Source organism: Natator depressus, chromosome 10 (assembly GCF_965152275.1).
Source record: "Natator depressus isolate rNatDep1 chromosome 10, rNatDep2.hap1, whole genome shotgun sequence".
Classification (NCBI taxonomy): domain Eukaryota; kingdom Metazoa; phylum Chordata; order Testudines; family Cheloniidae; genus Natator; species Natator depressus.
The window spans coordinates 81,936,294-81,955,410 of NC_134243.1; the positions used below are offsets into that span (position 1 = coordinate 81,936,294).

Consider the following 19,117-nt stretch of genomic DNA (forward strand, 5'->3'; position numbering starts at 1 on the left):
GAGCCCCAGTAATATTATTTTAATTTTTTTAAATAGTTGGAAATCTAACAAAATTGGCGGATGGTGAAAAAACAGCAGCAGCAGAAGTGCTTATCTCCTTGGAAGAAGCTTTTTGGGATAAAATCGAACATCAAGAAATAAAGAAGTGAGCGAACTACACTTTTAATGCTCTTTATACTGGCCAACTGATATAAAGCACTGAATTTTACCCTTTATGTGGTCAGGCATTACCATGTGTCATAGACACAGCTACTCTGCATGGCAAGTGCAGTAAACAAAACCTATGAGCAACAAGTGTTTCCACATGTTGGGGGGTAAGAAATGAGTCCTCTTTGTAGATCAGATACCATAGGCAATATGCCTCCTCAGCACTCGTAATAAGGAAGGGAAGCTAATGCATAATGTTGACTGTGCTACCTTTACTGCACTACTGGGACTTCCTGAATTAGGAGCAAAGAGTGATCTGGAATTCCTCGCAAAGGCAAAACTGTTGTGAAAATTGAGAATTTGGATGGGCAAAAAATGTAGGGTTAGGCCCCCAAGATCGAATCTGATCCCAGTCCCTGCTGAAGCCTCAGGAAGGAAATCTTGATTCTTTACAATTGGAAGACCTGCCTGCATCTGTAGCTGTTAAATACGGGAAGATGAAGGGACAGTTACTACTTAAATAATTAAAAGTGGACAGAGTTTTTTTAGTTAAAATTCTTTCGTTGCTATACAGAACATCCAGTGACTCTAGAAAACAGTGGTCTTTGGTGATGCAGTTCTGTAAGCTCCATGATATCAAACTGAGTACATCTTACCTAAAGGAATGTGCTAGATCCAATGACTGGCTGCAGTTTCTCATCCAGACCCAGATGTACAGCTACCAAATAGATGAGGTGAGCTACTGTGTTTAATTTAAAAATTACAAGAGACATTTTAAACAACAAGCATTGTTAATGGTGTAGTCTTTGTTTTTAAGATGTTTTTAAAACAGATGTCTCTCTTTAAAGAAACAACATCAAATTTAAATCTAGTCAGCTTAATGGTAAGTTAGAAATTGTTTCAGGCTCTTAAATTGCCCATAAATCTCCCTATCATTTCTTTTTTTTACAGTCACATTTTCTTGGTTTTTGCATCATATTTTTCTCTGTTGCTGTGTGAAAAGCTGACACCAAAAAGAGCAGCAGGCTCTCCAGCAGAATCAGTAAGGACTATACACAAAGTGCTGTCAAATGCACATGAATAAATTGGTAAAAAAGAAGTTTTTATTCTAGTCTTTTAATTATATTAAGATGAGGAGTTAATTTCTATCAGTAGTAGGTACAGCTGAACCTCAGCGTTAGGAACACCAGAGTTATGAACTGACCAGTCAATCACACGCCTCATTTGGAATCAGAAGTACACAATCAGGCAGCAGCCAAGACCCGTCAAAAAAGCAAATACAGTACAGTGCTGTGTTAAATGTAAACTACTAAAAAAAAAAAAATAAAGGGAAAGTTTAAAAAAAAAAAAAAAAAGATATGACAAGGTAAGGAAACTGTTTCTGTGCTTGTTTCATTTAAATTAGGATGGTTAAAAGAAGCATTTTTCTTCTGCATAGTAAAGTTTCAGAGCTGTATTAAGTCAACGTTTATTTGTAAACTTTTGAAAGAACAACCACATAATGTTTTGTTCAGAGTTTTGAACATTTCAAAGTTCGAACCACCTCCATTTCCAAGGGAACTTTGAGGTTCTACTGTATAACATTTTCAGACAGAAGTGATTTTTTTTGAGTGTTCTTTGAGGTGAGCTGGATACATAAATACCTGCCCAAATGGGACTTAATTCTGTTTTAATTATACTTACGGCTATGGTATGTTCATCCTGGATATTTAGGTTTAGTTCATTTTTAAAAATTAAATGTTTCAGTTACTATTTCAGTATTGGAGATATGTTAATATTTGCAGCAATCTCATTTGTATTAATAAAATAAGTATTTTGTTTCACATATAGAATGATTAGTTAATGGTATTGGCGGGGTGCAAATATTTATGCTGTAATTATATTGTGTGTTTTGGAAGAGTTTCATAAGTCTTCCACTTTTACTGTGTAACATAATCTTTAAAAATATGTTCTGATCTAGGTAAAGTCGTGTGCAAGTAGGTGATCATTCATTAAATGGGACCTAAAAAAAGTCCGGCTTAATTGTTTTTATTAAGCTAAAAAGCTTCTCCAGAAGATAAGAGTCTCCCTTCTAAGAAACAGCTGTGAACTGCAAATATGCTTCAAATATGGAGTAGTTTAAAATAAAATCAAGGTTTTAAAATACATTCACACACCCAATTTCACTATCTGTTGTATAATCAGCATAGTAACTGGTAAGATTAAATTGATGTAGCCAGAATTTCTGAAATATTCATAAATATATTTGCAATGTTTACTGTATGTAGAAGACACATACTGTAGAATTTTTCAGTCTTGTTACACTATGTACATTATACAGCGTTGCTATGATAATCTTTGGCAGCCCGCATATATAATAAGAACCATCGTAGGTAACTCCCATGAAATTGGTAAGATTTGAACACACATACCTGGCACAATCGGCTCCTAAGGTATCTTTTCACAAATACTAGCATATTGTCTCTTATACAAATAATTCTAGGTTGGAATTTTCAAAGAAACCTAAGAGAGCTAGGATCTCAAATCCTGTTGTCAGTGGGGAGCTTAATTTAGGCTTCTTTGAAAATCCTACCTTGAATGTTTTCAAAATAGAAAAATATAATTAAGTGTGCAGTCACCTGCAAATAAACCTCAGGTAGCAACTTACTGAAAAATTCCGTTCAATGATATAGCGTCTATGCCAGGGATGTCATTGGGGCTGAAAATGAGTGTATGTTTTATGTAAAGGGAGGAATTTCAATATTTTATTGTGATACTGTGCATTTCTAAAACACTTTCATCTGTAGATCTCCAGAAATATACCTTGTAAAATCGGTTTGATAAAATGTCTTCTGTGTTTACCTTTATTTCATGTACACAATAGCTCTCCCCTCCCCCAGTTGCTCTCTGCAAGTTTTCTGTATGAAGATGCCTTTGATTATCTTTTCTAGGTCATTTCCATTCTTCAAGATTTCACTCCCATTTTGCAAGATCATTTGATGCTGGCCTTTGAGAACTTGCAGCGCTCTCGCTCTGCTACAGGGAGTCATCACAACAACAACACCAGTCCACTCAAGACTGAGCACAGGCAGAGCGAACATACAAGTGACCTCTTTCAAATTCTGTTGTGCTGTCAAGAAAGTCCTAACCCTGGGTGCTACCTTTTGGCTGAAGGAGTGAGGCACCACGCTCCCTTCTTGAGTGTCTTAGCAGCCTGTTTTCCGGTAAGAACTATTCAAAAGTATTTCTCTTTTAGAGGTGTGGTGCAATACAAGGAAAAATCTACACATCTGGAGACCATTCAGAAAATTATTTCACATACTTATGTCAGAGCGGAAATATATACATTGTATACACCAAGTATTCCCCAATTATCAAAATAATTTGATTAGTATGACACATTTCATGTGATGTTTGACAGCTCTCTAGCTAGATTACTAAGTAATAAAAGAATGTCTCTGATTTTTTTGTCCATTTGGCAGGATCCCAACATTATTCACTGTCTCTGTGTTTGGATAATTACCTCTGTGGATAATGTTACTGCTGCTGAAGCAACAAACCATATTCAAGGCTCAGTAGAAAATCATGAATGGGATCTTCATGACCTTTCCACCATCTGGAAGATGTTTTTAAGAAGACAAAAAAATAAAACTCTCATGAATGGTTTCCAGCTCTTTCTAAAGGTAATGATTTACTTAGGTATTTTTAGCCTATATTTTTTTCTGTGTGTTTAGATCTCCTGTACTAGAGATTCTCTTATTTGCATAGAGGAGGCTTTCCACCCTGTCTTTCAAATTATTTGCAAGATAATCCACTGTGCTACTTAGCCCTATGAGAAAATATTAGACTTGGAAAATAAACAGTTACAAACTTGCAAATAATTTGTCAGGTTTATATACCTTATTGTAAACAACAAACCAAGACAACCATTGTTCTTACACCGATTGATACAAACTTTCCATTTATTAGACAAATGTACTTTCAGTGGAGTTTTGTAACCTTTTTGCTTATCTTTAAAGGATTCCCCTTTATTACATATACTGGAGATGTATGAACTGTGCATGGACTACAAAAAATATAATGAAGCCAAAACCAAACTCCACAACTTCCAGACAAGTCTTACAAATGTAAGCAGATGTTTTGTAAATGTCTTTACTTAGATGTCGTCATATTACAGTTTGATCTTTTCTAATGCCATCGGCTAAAACAAAGAAAAGGAGTCTGCTTAACATAATTCATGAGATGGTTTTGGAGTAATAGGTGTCCAACAACTCCTTCATCATTTCCACTTTGTGGAAAACCTGAATTTTGGAGTAAAAAGGAGCCAGTTGCCTGAATAAACTACATGCAATTTTAAATCAGTACATTTGATTTATTTAGGGCCAGATTTTGATACCCTAATTCACAAGAAGTAGTATCTTACTCCATGAGCAATCCTGTTGACTTCCGTGGGATTATATGATGGTTCTTAGGGTGCCCAGGACTGAGAGTCATCTTGTTACCCGCCTGTCTCCAGTAAGAGGGAGACCTGCTTGTGCTTAACTGGTTGTCACCTCGCTGATACCTCCAGTCTGTTAACTCCGTCCAGCTTGCTTGGGTGATTATGCCAGGCCTTACTTTGCCTTCCAGGTTGACAGCAGGTGCACTCACACAGTAATACCAGGTCTGCTGTCCCCAAGTGAACAGTGCATACACCTGCTTGAATGATTCAGCTCAGGATTGGCTCCTTGTAAAATAACACGGCACTGAGACAAATTTATAGTGAAAACAATCAGAAGTTTATTATCAAAAATCAAAATTTTAGAGATAATGAGTAAGGATAACAGAAACAGAAGGGTTATGTATAAAACAAAATCATATCATGATTCCTGGAAGCTAAACTTAACAGGCTAACCTTTAGTCTAAATAAGTTTGTCTCAACCAAAATATCTTTAAGAGCATTTCAACCAAGCCGGTTGAGATCCTATTTTCCTTAATGTAATTGCACTGCCCAATTACTTCCTAGGTGCAGGATAAAGGGGTGTCATCCTGGTCTTCACCCCAATATTCCCCAAAGTTCATGGTCTGTACTTCAGAGTCAGGATGACCTCCACCCCCTTGCAGTTTATTCTCTGGTGTTAGAACGTACTTTTTTTGCATACATGTATGACTCCTTACATGGTATTTGTTTTCACAGTGATACTAATGACCAGCATGATTCTGGCTTTTATTTAAGACCTCACTTGAAATTCTTTGGTGAACTAGAATGTACACATCAGGATATTCTTGTAACCCCCCTTGCTAGTGGTCATTGAAGGGTTCTTAGAGTCACTGATTCCTTCTGGTGTAAGGTACTATTTGTGGTGAGTAATGGTATCTCATTCTCCGGGCCTTAGTAAATAGCATTAATTCTAAAAATAAAGTGAAAATGATGGTGCTGATAAGGTGGTAACTTTCAGAGAAAATCTTCTTAGGCTAAACAGTTGCTCTTGAATATATTGCCGGCTTTCTGAGAAATGGAAGTTTTTGAAAGGAGCATCAAGATCACCTTGGTGCCAGCAGTCTCAAAGACCTCGTTGACTTATTCTTTGAAAACAGTTGGGCCAAGTTACACCTAAGCAACCCCATTAAGGCCCTGATTCAGCAATTGGTGTCAGTGGGACTGAAGCACATGTGTAATGTTGAGCACATGCTCAAGTGCTTTGCTAGATCAGCAACTACCCGGGGACAGAATTTGGCCCACAAGTTGCTGAGACTCAAGTTCATAGAGGGAATATTTGGAATCATGTCTTTACTTGTTTTCTTTACATTGTCGGAGCTAGACATACAACAATTACTCCTGTTCTCCGCTCTATATCTCTTTGTTCTTCCAGTTTTCTTGGTTTCCTAGTAACTGATATTTCATGTCCTTAGCGTTGGTTGTTTTCCTTCTTGTGACTCAAGTCAAGGTTGGGCAGGTTGCTTTTCCTACTCAGTGCATCATGCTCTGACCCCATGTAGTGGGTATGTATATAAAGCAGATGAGATATGTCAGGGCTGCTAGTTTCTAATGAAGTTTTTTTTTCCTACCTAGCCATGATCTTTCTGACATTCTATCTACGCAGTTAATACAGATTTTCAGGGGAAATTGCCAGAAATCTTGTCTATATGCACAGAAAGTGAACTATTTCCAGATTAAAATCAAGATATTGGTGGTGGAGCATCACAACTTTTTGGAGCCACATATTGTATATTAGAATTGGTATTATCCAGTTTTCAGTGTGACCTGATCTAACTAGAAACAAGTTGTATTTATATTCACTGCAGAATATGCTTGTAAGAAATGTATTAATCCTTTTTATTTAAACAGCTTAAAATTGCAGATAAACCAACACCGTCAATAATATCAGTACCATGGCTGGAGTCACAGGCATTCTTTCTTCTTGAACTGATGATGCAGCAATGTAGAACACAGTATGAATTAGGAAAACTGTTACAGCTCTTTGCAGATATAGATAAACTTCTGCCTGATGGTAAGGACAATTTTTTCTGTTAGATGGTCTGGTTGCTTTCACAACTTTGAAGTGTATAAGAACGATTTAAAAAATCTAACCCTATGAGAAGTGTACTTTAAAAATTACATGTTCTTCACTAATTTTATACTGTAGCTTGGAGTATGTTACTATTTTTATGGAAAAAGGAAAACGTGATAAACTTTTATTGTAAATCTGCAGGTAGTATTGTAGTATAATGTGAAGGAATTTCTGAAGCCAGAATTAGTTTTTTACAGAAAGCTGTTGAAGAAAATATAGGCTTCTTTTGGAGCCGGTGTGAAACTAGTGAAAAATGTATGGAAAATGAACAGAAATGTTCCGGTTTTTTAAACTGAAAATTCATTGTGATCATATGAAAACTTGAGTATATTAAACATATTATACATATACTCCGTTCCCCACAGGCTTACATGTTGTTGAAAATGTATATCAGTGACTTCTTCAGTTAAAGAATAGTTGCCTTAATATTTGTACTATCTCTTTTGAAACAGGCCCAGATGTGAAGAAACTGTGTGCACTCAGTCAGATTTTGAAGGATTCATCTATATCTATTAATCGCTCTATCCTGACCAGTTATGACACAGAATATTTTCAGAATGAATGCAGATTAGTTCTAGAGCAGCTGCAAGAGAGAGGATTGTTCTCACTGGCGAGGAAGGTTGCAGAATTAGCTGAACTGCCTGTGGACAGTGTGGTTATCCAAGAGGTATAGTATAGTTATCTAATGTTTTTTACTTAAAATAAAATGCTTGCACAGTCAAGTTTCTTTTCTGGTTGTTAAGCTCCCATATGTCTGATGGTATCAAAAGTGTTAACTTTTCACCAACATGAGGATGCCATCCAGAAGGACCTAGAAATGGCATGCATAAATTGCCTAATTTGAAATAAGAAAAGGAGTACTAGTGGCACCTTAGAGACTAACCAATTTATTTGAGCATAAGCTTTCGTGAGCTACAGCTCACTTCATCGAATGCATCCGATGAAGTGAGCTGTAGCTCACGAAAGCTTATGCTCAAATAAATTGGTTAGTCTCTAAGGTGCCACTAGTACTCCTTTTCTTTTTGCGAATACAGACTAACACGGCTGCTACTCTGAAACTAATTTGAAATATTATTCAGTTTATCTGCTAGTCATCTAAACTTTTAGAATCCTGTGTTGAACAAAATGGTGGTGTTTTGTTACTTGCTGCATTCTGTTACTTTTATTTATCCAGAAAAACAGGTGTGCCGAGTACTTTACAGCCTGGGATGTTAATTCAGTATTGTGGTGTTCTAATATTGGTGCATGTTTATTCAAGAAGTGAGAATTGTTTCTGTAGGATAAGTCCTTTAAGGCGTTTATGAATTGTGCAGGTACTTCAAGATTTACATCTCTTAGAGCACATTGGACCGTGGCATCGAAAACAAACTAGAATTAACTTCTGGAAAAAATGTCATGACCGTTTTATGAGAAATTCCGTCTCCAGCAAAGCAGCATCTGCTTTTTTCTTAGCGGAGGCAAACGCAGTGTCTGAACCTTCAGCTGATGAGAAGGTAAACAGCATTACGGAGAAACACCTGCTGCTTACCTTGGCTGGCCACTGGCTAGCACAGAGTGACTCTGTGACCCTGGACAAATTGGAAGAAATAGAGAAACAGATCTGGCTTTGTTGCATTGCACAACAAACCTTAAATAGAGACGATGCGTTGGTCAAGTCAAGATTTTCTCACCAGGTTTCAGCGAGTGGTGAACTTTCCTTTGATAGCTTAGCTAAGGAGTTTTCCTTTTCAAAGCTAACTGCTCTGAATACATCAAAATATTTACAACTTGATGGCCTTGCATTCCAAGATATGTCTGAAAACATGCTGGATAAAGCTGAGGTAGAATCACTTCGCTTTCTGATCGGATGTCTTCTAGATGAAGGAAGCATACATGAAGCCAGCCGTGTTTGCCAGTATTTTCACTTTTATAGCAGAGATGTTTCATTGGTATTGCACTGCAGAGCACTGGCCTCAGGGGAAGCTGATCTAAACAGCTTACACCCAGATGTTCGAGCTATTCTTCTGGTGGGAGATACAGCAGATGAGAGAGACACGCAGCCCAGAAGATTACAAAGCAGTAAGTAATCCTAGCAGTTAGCTGCAGCCATTTGACAAGTTGTCAGATTTCTATAGGTTCCTCCTTTGTGTAACAAAATTAATTTCCCCAGAAATCTCTGGGGAATTTCTAACAACATCCCACACTGAATTTATATACTTCAGGCAAGATTATTCTATAAACAATCTCATGTCATCCTTTGAATATCCATTCTTAATAGATTTGCAGTTCTCTTCAGCCAAAGTGCTACAGGACAGCAGAATGCTAATCTACATTCCTGCTTTTGGAATACAAATTTTAGATAAGCTTGATTGTAGTTTCTAGTGCTGCAGTGTGGGGAAGATTTTTTTATTAGTACATTTTTTCCCAATATTTGCATGTTATAAGGGAACATTGTTTTCTGTTAATAGTGGAAAAAATAGTGATAACATCTTATATGTCATCTGTATGTGAGTGTATGGGCACACAATCTTAGTAAAAATAATTCTGTCAGCTAGAACTAGAATATTTCTTGCTAGAACTAAATGTATTAATCCCATTTTGAGGCTGCAGAAAGATAGCTGAACATTGTCTGGGCTGCTTTATACACTTGTATTCAGATGGTTTTAAGAATGTTGTATTTGATAATACTGTGTTGTGTGGTGTTTATTTAATGATGCTTATCTCCTAAAACCTCATTAGGGTACCTCTCCCATTCTTCACAAATACTGTGAGTTCCGTTTTTAAAGATTGAAAAAGTATAACACATAATATTTGCCCTGATTCCTGGAGTTTTAGTCTGGGTGTGAGCCTTTGTTTTCACAAGCCCTACCTGTGTGCTTTTTCCTTTGAGATGCGCATTTTCAGTATTCACTTTGCTTCCAGCCTCAAGCGTAGAAAATTGGTCACATGTCCTGGCTCCATCTCCAGATGATCTGGTTATGACCAGTCTGACGACTCTAATAGATGAGTGTGTTCATGGGAGAAACTACTGCAGACAAGTCCTCTGTTTGTATGAGCTTTCGAAGGTATGTGTCTGGCAACACTTACCAGAACTATAATGTTGCTTGCCTCAAGCCAACCCACAGAGTTATGGAGACTAAAGCTATTGTGAGGTCACACAATAATGTACGAGGTATTCATTCCTGAACACTTTTGAGTGCTGAAACGAAAAATAAGGGGGATATTTATCAAATGGTAACATGGCCCACTACTCAGACAAATCCTAGATATGATCAAGTATTGAAATGAACAAAACCTTTCCGATCTGTCATCTTACTTCATTAAGCCAAATTTCTACCTATGTCTCTTTAATTTACCTATTTTATCATGTGCTAAGAATAAATTGTTTGTTAGTCATTTTGGTACTTTAAGTCTAAAAATTATGTTGCCTTCAGAAGGCCTAACATCAATTTAAAACCTGAGTGGATTTAAAACCCTCTGTTCTATGGCAGCTCTCTACTACAGGGATGTTTGCAGGTAGGCCCATAAGATTATGCAGATCCACCGGGCTAACCCCAGGGGTGGTAAAAGTAGTGGGCTACATCTGCTGCTGCTCCTCTTCTTTGTGGTCTTCATGTGTGGCTGTAGCCCAACTGCACAGGTTGGGGCAGAGGATCCTGCTCCAGACGTTTTCTCATGGAGCAAAACCACTAAACACGTTCTTTGTCCCTTCCCCAAGATTTGCCCCTTAGTTTTGGAACATAGCATTTGCGCTGCTGGATCAAACCAGCAGTGTATCTAGTCTAGTATCCTGGACACATCAGTGTCTACTTCTTCTTTCTGAGGGGCTATCTATCTTTACATGTAGTATTCTTTTTAAGCTGGAATTTGCGTCTTTTGTATTGAGGCTTTGGGATTATTTGGCGGTGAGAAGGTAAATCTGATCAGTGAACACTGTGGAATGATCTTTAGTAAAACAAGAAAATTCGAGCTCGTGAAAGCATGTTTTATCTGTTTTGATACAGTCCACAGTTAAGAAACAGGACAGCTGTTCAGCACACATTTACTTCAAGCAAAAAGTTAAACGTGCATTAAAATGCTTTCTTGTATCAAACCCTTAGTAGTTAACATACATAAATCAATGCAATATTGATTGGTACAAAGATGGGTTAGACCTACATCTGCTTTTTCACACGCGATTTTGAATAACCTTGCATTGAGTTTTCAATATGACAGAGCTTTGTTGGTGAATACCTACTCCATCATGCGCATTTTCCTCTAGGGCTCAGTGGTTTGAGCTATGGCCTGCTAAACCCAGGGTTCTGAGTTCAATCCTTGAGGGGGCCACTTAGGGATCTGGGGCAAAAATTGGGAATTGGTCCTGTTTTGAGCAGGGGGTTGCACTAGATGACCTCCTGAGGTACCTTCCAACCCTGATATTCTATGAAGCATTTTTTAAATGTGCTGTATTCTTCTTAGGAACTGAATTGCTCCTACAGTGAAATATCAGCCCATGATTCTGAAAAGGTGCTTCAAGCGATCCTTTCATCGCAGCAGCCTGACAGATGCAAGAAAGCCCAGATGTTCATCAAAACACAGGGTCTCCAGTCTGAAACTGTGGCAGAACTTGTGGCTGAAGAAATCATGCAGGAGTTACTGGTATCTTCTGAAAGAAAAGGTGATGATGGTGGTTTGTTGTGTGTTTCACCTCTGCATGCACCTGAAGTCCTTTTAAAGAAACTTTTGGTTTGTAAATTGTGTGTGTGTGTGTGTGTGTGTGTGTGTGTGTGTGTGTGTGTGTGAAAAACACTTGCTGACTGTGTATATGTGGTAACTATAGTATTCAGCATTTAGGCAATACTTTGAAACTGTAAAGCTCTATTAATGTATTGTTCGCTGTTTACTTTGTTGTATCCAGTGCTTTGTTGCTTTAATTAAGGCTCTTACAAACAAGACATTTAATAGCAAAAAATGTGCTCTCTGGGTTTTTTTAAATAACAAGTCATGGCCTTTGTAACTCCAGCCATCCAACTTGTGGACAAGACTCCTCCATTAATTTCTTACAAAGGCAAGAATGGGAGAGTGGCCTGGTATTTTAAAGATTTTTTTTTCCTGGCAAAATAAATGATATTTTGCTCAAAATGATGTGAATCTGTTTGAATTATTTTCTATAAATGGGGAGGCTTTTTTTAGCTGTGACAAAGTCAATGTATTTTTGAATAAGAAACAACCAGTCTTAGTTGTAACAAACAATATAGACGTGCAGTGGGTTTGTATTGGATTGATCTGGCAAAGAAAAGATGTGTGACTTTTAGACATAAATGACTGGACTAAAAGGGCCCTCTTGGATTATTTAGTTCCAGCCCCTGCATGAGGCAGGAAGAGGATACGCTGTTTTCCATAAACGTAGCTCACCTTTCCTAATTGCTCACTAAGAACAATTAGTGTTTGTAACATAACTGTCTGTCTGTGTCTGTCACATATGCACAGGGCAAAAGCAGATTGTGAACCCAGCAGATGAGACTCAAGCATTCCTAGAGTTGGCCAAATTGTGCAAGGATCATACACTGGTTGGCATGAAGTTATTGGATAAAATTTCATCTGTACCCTGTGGGGAACTATCTTGCAGTAAGTAAATAGCAAATAATACTATATGTAACTAGCATTATAATAACATTGGCTGTTTTGGGCTCTGTATTACATCATGAAGCGTTTGGAGCCCTGGTGAGGGGAATATTCATTGCTAATTTTTTTTCTAAAAACGCTAAAAATTATTAAAGAGAGATTTCAAAATGTATTCATAAGAAAGAGATCAAAGCATAAGTACCTAGGGCATCCATACATGAATTCACTGTCCTCTCGAAGACTGAAGAGGAGTTCTTGTACTAACAGCTTGGAAATTTTAAGTCAATAAGTTGTTTAAAGTTTTGTGGATGGATTTAGAAAAGTCTTCTGGCCACATTCTTAGGAAAGTGATTTAGCAGCCTGGTATCTTACATATTTCTTTGTTAAATATTTATAGGTTGTCTTTGGCTAAAACTTCACTCCCGTTGTATAGCTGTCCATTCATGGACAGGGTGTAATTACGCTTACAAAATGTAGCCAAGATACTTTTGGCAGCCAGCCAGCAGTGGCTAAGTAAGGTCCTTTATAATACTGAAAATGTCCCTCTGAGAAAAAGGATTTTAGTGAAAGTTCTCTGTCCCAAAGATTACTAAAATTAACACAGGTGCAACTGGAAGATCTCCATTCATAGCCTCTCTAGTACGTTGGGGTAATCTACAGCCTGAAAAGAGCTTTATTCAGAAACAAAATCTTGGTTAAAGTTAAGGTTGAAAGTGTGTTACAATAGAATCCAGCTAATTACACCTCCTCCTCCCCCCAACACTTTTTTTTAGATTTTTTTTAAAAGAATGAACAATTAAAAGATCCAGACAGTTTTCCACTTCGATATAATCTTTCATCAGTCGCTTTTATCCTACGGGGCTTGCACTGTCACCCAACCTTAACTTTGCCCCCTTATTTTGGAGATACGATGTTGGACAAATGCTGTTTTCATATACTGATTGTTAAATGTGGGGTACAGACTTTAAAAGAAGTCCCAGGGAACATTCAATTATGCCAGAGTTCTATAGCTTTTCCAAGTGTAATGTCTAGGTATTGGAGTAGAACAACATTTTTATGAATGGAATGGGAATGAGTGATTAGTTTGATGTTCTGAAATGTGTTGATTACATGCTGGTGAAGGTTTTTGTAAATTATGATGCACCTTGCATGTATTTGTCATTTATGTGGTGTAATAGCTAACATTTATAATGAGTGACAAAGTAGCGTGTGTGTGTGTTTGTATCGTGGTAGTGCTTCATGGAGCAGGATCCCATTGTTATGGTGCTGTTATGGTATATTAAAACTGATCCTCTATAGGAACAAGAATTTCATAATATGCTAGTCATTTATTAACTTTTTGAACACATTTTTGCACACCTTGGGGGGCGTTAAGTTTGGGTCACCAGAGTAATTCCAGTGTAATGATTATGGATAAGCAAAATAGCTTCCCATTTCCTTTTCTGTCTGTGCCTGGGAGCCTTCTTAGCTCTTCTCTTCCCTGGGGAGAGCATCCTCTTCCCCTGCCACCTGTTTATATCCCTGCTCTGAGTCCATGGTTAACCCTTTTCCCTGCTGGCTAGTTTCAGGTGCGACAGTGAATGACATTGTCACACAAGCCTGGATACATACATAAAATCGTATCTCCTCCCCTCCTCCACCCCACAATGTTTAATAAAGTAAAACACCAAGTCTCCTGCTTCCAGACCCTGCCCCATTAATCAGCCAAATGTGAATCTTTCATCTGTGCTCTAGTAAAATGGTTTATCTGCGAACGGATACATTTAATCCATTTTAAATTGTGGATGAGTGAACTTGTTCCATCTCAAATCCCACCTGGTATATCAAATATATGAATGGTCTTTTCAAACCAAGATGCAAAACTTTGGATCTTAGTGTGGAAAAATGGACTTATTGCTTCAGCGCCGTCTCATGGCTGGACATGATGTAGCAGGTCTTTATTTACCACCCCCTGCCACTCCGGTCCTTCTGTGGTCTCTCTTCTCATGACTTGGCCCTCTGGCCAGGTCACTTCACAGTCTCTTCTCTTCTGCAGTGTCAATGTCCCACATGGGCAGTGTCCCACTTGACAGGTAATTGATATAATGTCTTTCGTTCCCCTAGGGCTCCTCTTCTGTTCCACGCAGAGTAGTGGCCCCACAGCTCCTCTGGAGACTTCTGACCAAACTCAAAAGCAAAACACAAACTACAGTGGAAGCAACTTCTTCCCCCTCCCTTGCGCTTACATTTTTAATCCATCCTGTGTCCCTCCCCCAACTTTCTATTCTTCTGCAGAATGCTGACTCTCAAGAGTTACCTCCTGGGAATCTTGTCTCTACTCTACTCGTTCCTGTCTATCCCAAGGCTGTCTGCCTGTCAGGTGGCCTCTTCTCAGGCCAACTCCAGGAGTCTCCTTCACCCTGATGCCCTCTCCCATCAGGGCCTGTCCAAGGGTGTAAATGCCCTCCTGAAGCTCCTCTTCAGTTGAATGCCTCCCTGGGTTTTTTCTCTGTAGGCCCAGGTCCTGCCCTTTTGTCAGAGCTTATCACTCAAACATACTTCACCCTGGTGGTTTCTGTCTCTCTTCAGGTCCATTCTGTACTGCTCAGAGAGGGACTGCAGTTATTTCCTTCTCTCACTGTAGCCACCTCCTACTCTGAGTATCCTGTCTTTATAGAAACTATTCGGCTTCCCCCAGCTGGAACTCATCTTTAATTGGGCCTTGGCCACCCTCCAGGTGTAACCATGTGGTGTTAATTGGCCTCTCAGGCCCACATTAGCCCTCTCATCGCCTGTGTGGGGTAGATCCCATCACACTTACCTTTTTAAGTTGAGAACTGACCTGATATGATGGTGGCTGGTCCATACGCTGGGCATTTGTCAAGCAGTCTCCTTTCCTTGTAAGGATTATATTCACATTGCAGAGAATAATCCAAAGGGTCAGATTCTAGCACCAACTGGAAAACCAGACTGAATGTGTCCAGTTACAGAAGCTGTAAAGGGCTAGATGCCTCTGATTCACTTCTAGTGCTTGTAACTTGAAAAATGGTAAATCATCTGCCGAGTTAGCAGCGATTTCAACAGAGATGCAATGACTAACTTCCTCAGCTTGTTAACTGAACCACCCACATTTTTTCATTTTCTAGCTACAGAGCTGCTGATTTTGGCCCATAATTGCTTTAGTCTGACATGTCACATGGAAGGAATTATTAGAGTCCTGCAAACTGCTCGACTTCTCACTGAGGCACATTTGGCCCCCAATGAGGAGTTCGGCCTTGTGGTATGTATCCATCACCATACTGTGCTAACCACACTCTGTACACAGCTCTCCATGCAAATGGTAGCAAACCACATGAGCATGTGCACTAGATGGCTCATGGAATTGGAATACAAAGCTTTCATCTCTAGGTCACTGGTCTTTGCCCAGCCTACATCTATAGAGCCCAAAGGTTGTTACCTTTGTGATGTGTGTTTTGTGGCCTGATGATCACAGCTGCTACTGGCCAGGTTTCCACATCACAAAGGGACCACCATAATAGTTTGTTAGAAAAATGGATGAGGCTGTGGCAGAATGGAGGGGTGGGGAGCATGCAATGTCTTGGTTTTGGAATTTCAAGGTTTGTCAGACATTGTTTTGTGAAATGCAATGATCCACATTACCAAGCTAACCTGCATCGTCTATTGCTGCTTAGTAAAGGCCCCACCTGACTTGAAACATACCTACTTAGTGACATGAGATATCATTCCAAGTTGGAATTACTGGAGGGGACTGGAAAGCTCACTGCATGGATTGCACGTAATGGAAAGCTTTACTTTTTGGGGGGTGGTTATTTGGGCTGTTGATCATTTTGCCTTTTAAAACAAAAACAAAAAAATTAAAAAAAATTTTAAAAGGGAACAAACTAACCCTAATATACACGGCTGCTCCTTTGTGAGATAAGATTTTCCATCATCCACTGATCTTTATGCCGTTCTCTCTAAAGGTCCGACTCCTTACTGGTATTGGAAGATATAATGAAATGACGTACATATTCGATCTGCTGCATGAGAAACATTACTTTGAAGTGCTTATGAGAAAAAAGTTAGACCCGGTAGGTGCAAAAAACAAAACCAAAAAACCCACTAACGTGTGAGTGAGAGTGAGTGAGTGAAAAAATGGATACCTTCACTGCCAGTACGTTATCTGGGGAGTTTAATAATTTGAGTATTGGGATTAAAATCTCACTCTACAAAGCGAATGTCTTTAGATGGTTGATGAATACAAATCACAATTTTAAATGAAATACTTTACCATGTTTTCTTCTTTCTTGCATATAGTTATAAAGACTCACGTGGTTACTTTAACAGCTTAGATTGTCTCATGATGTCCTAGACACAGTAAAAATCAGTGCAGGAGGGAAGGAAAACAGCTATATCTCTCAACTTCAGTAATAGAAATTCGGAGGACCCTACATATTTTGTGCTGGGTTGGACCCTCTTTGTGTTTTACATGATAGATACTCTGTTACAGAGTGCTGACTTACAATTAAACATACAGAAATTTGGAGGCTGCCAGATTTTAGCAATTCTGTTAAGTATAATTAGGAGTCTGCTATTCTCAGTGATACTTTAATCATATTCCCATTATGTGTTGAAATGTTTGAGGGGAAACTTAAGGTGACGTGCTGACCACTTTTTTTGAACATTGTTCTGGATTTGATTTTCCTTGCAAGTTCTTTAATAAAAACCAAAAACACAATTCTTTTGAATGCCTGTTCTGATGCCCTTTCTCCTAACCAGAGTGGAACGCTGAAGACAGCTCTGCTAGATTACATAAAGCGCTGTCGGCCAGGGGACAGTGAAAAGCACAATATGATAGCCCTGTGCTTTAGCATGTGTCGAGAAATTGGAGAGAATCATGAGGCAGCTGCTTGTATACAGCTTAAGCTCATTGAATCTCAACCATGGGGTGAGTAGGAATTACGGAACCAAGACTAAGTGTGTTTGAATATAGCTTCTCGTATAAGCATATTGCATCGCTGTACATAATCAAAAATTGGCTTAATTTAAAATACTTTGTAAATTAAGGGCATTTTTTCTGTCAGATGCATTGTTGTTTAAGTGAGATATGGCTGGTAAACACAGTTCCAGTTGCCTTTCCTGCTGACCTGCACGTAAAAATGGAAAAATCCATTTCCATCAGCAGGATGCACTGAGTGGCCCAACTAGCCAGGCTCAGAGATATTATTTTGTTGCTCTTCCTTTCCAGAAAGTTGTGGTGTTCCTGGGTTTTGTGCTGGTGGAACACCCCATTAGCACCACTAACCAGGTGCGTCCTGGTGTGTTAGGACATTATTCCGTTTTCAAAGTATTTTCTGCCTTTGTGGGTATAATAGATACTTTAACCAGCCTAAACGTCCAGTGGTTGCATGCATGTCTGATGTCATAATGAATGGAGCATGCAGGAGTGTCACTGTGGAACAAGACCCAGTGGGGGTGTAAAGGGATCTAAAACACTTGAGTTCTGTTGAATGCTTTCCTTAACCTGGTTTGTTGAGGGCAGTCGATACACATGACAAAAGCAAATGGATATTTTGTATTTGTTTTCAAATTGCCTTTAAAACTCCTGATTGGATTACTGTAATTGCTTGGAATTTTGTTCTGTACACAGCAGAGCAGCATTTCTTATGCTTTGTGCAGAGTTAGCGCATGAGATGCTTTCTAAGGTATTTTGGCATGTTGCTGCCTTCTGAAATGTCGGTAGACAGAAATTTTCAAATGTGAGTTACAAAAGTGTTTGTTGCATATTGTCTGCTGCTGCAGCTGTAAAAGCCTTGGGTGCTTGTTTTAAAGTTCTTTTTCTGTTTCAGAAGAGTCTCTCAGAGATGTGCCTAACTTAAAGAAACTGTTGATGAAAGCTCTGACGCTCTTTATTGATGCAGCCGAAAGTTATTCTAAGGTAAATTGAGATGGAATTGGAACTTTGTAAAGTATTAATTATCAGCATTGGCCAAGGAAGGCTGAGAGATGGATTAAGGCTGAATAGCAGGCAGAGCTTCCCTGGGAGTGATGCTCAGAGACCCATCCTGCTTGGAGAGGAAAAGGTGCTTTTGAAGCAGCCACCCATGATGTGCCACATTGCAGGACAGGGGCAAAAGAGATCCCTCTGACAGAGCCTAATACCTGAGCCTGCTTATCCACGTGACCACTGAATCAAAGAGTAACTTGTTGCTCCCTGCTCAGCATTTAGTATCTGGGATTAAATTTAGAAGCTTTCATCTCATGGGAAGGAGAAAATCAGTTGGCTTTGGTGCTGAGCTAACCGTTTTAATCTGGGGTGAGGGAAAATAGAACAGTGTTAAAGGTGTGATTAAAGACTGGCCTCCACTTATTACAATAAAAGTGAGTTGCTGAGTGGGGCTTCATATATAGGTGCATTAAAAGTGATTTATCAAAGCAACTGCAGTGATTTACAAGACAAAATAGTAAGATAGGTCTGAAGCCTCCGGAGCTGTGCTTGGGAACATGCACCCCAGCTTTCCGATAGAAACGTTACGCCCAGGAGCTTGGTTTTGCTTTTCTGTTTTGACTCTTGAATTAGGATTCCTGTATCCGCCAGTCCTTGCGCTGCAACCGGTTGACAAAGCTGATAACCCTCCAGCTTCATTTTCTGAACACGAATCAGAGCACGATGTTGATTAACCTGAACAGACAGAACCTGATGGATTGCATCATGTCCCTGCCCAGATTCTACCAGGTAAAGTGACTGAGTAAGGGATGCTGCATCCATTTCACTCACCACAGCACTATAAAGGCTCACAAGGTGAAATGCTGCTCCCCAGGTTTATAATAGAAAATATGTTTGAGAATAAAGACAGCTGGTGGCAGTGGCCATGTTA

General features: G+C 39.0%; 1 protein-coding gene across 3 annotated transcripts in view; it reads left to right on the forward strand.

The window, feature by feature from the left end:
- Positions 1–19,117, forward strand: part of SPG11 (SPG11 vesicle trafficking associated, spatacsin) — a 63,934-nt gene that overhangs the window by 36,309 nt on the left and 8,508 nt on the right. For 2 of the 3 annotated variants that reach the window (XM_074966667.1, XM_074966669.1), the window contains 16 exons: positions 37–145; positions 722–881; positions 3,078–3,350; positions 3,609–3,809; positions 4,146–4,253; positions 6,455–6,617; positions 7,130–7,344; positions 7,991–8,735; positions 9,579–9,721; positions 11,115–11,313; positions 12,126–12,263; positions 15,386–15,519; positions 16,223–16,330; positions 17,019–17,187; positions 18,089–18,177; positions 18,820–18,975. In XM_074966667.1, the coding sequence (XP_074822768.1) occupies positions 37–145; positions 722–881; positions 3,078–3,350; positions 3,609–3,809; positions 4,146–4,253; positions 6,455–6,617; positions 7,130–7,344; positions 7,991–8,735; positions 9,579–9,721; positions 11,115–11,313; positions 12,126–12,263; positions 15,386–15,519; positions 16,223–16,330; positions 17,019–17,187; positions 18,089–18,177; positions 18,820–18,975 (3,110 nt within the window). The remainder of the gene's footprint in view (positions 1–36; positions 146–721; positions 882–3,077; positions 3,351–3,608; positions 3,810–4,145; positions 4,254–6,454; positions 6,618–7,129; positions 7,345–7,990; positions 8,736–9,578; positions 9,722–11,114; positions 11,314–12,125; positions 12,264–15,385; positions 15,520–16,222; positions 16,331–17,018; positions 17,188–18,088; positions 18,178–18,819; positions 18,976–19,117) is intronic. The other variant, XM_074966668.1, reaches the window with a different exon arrangement.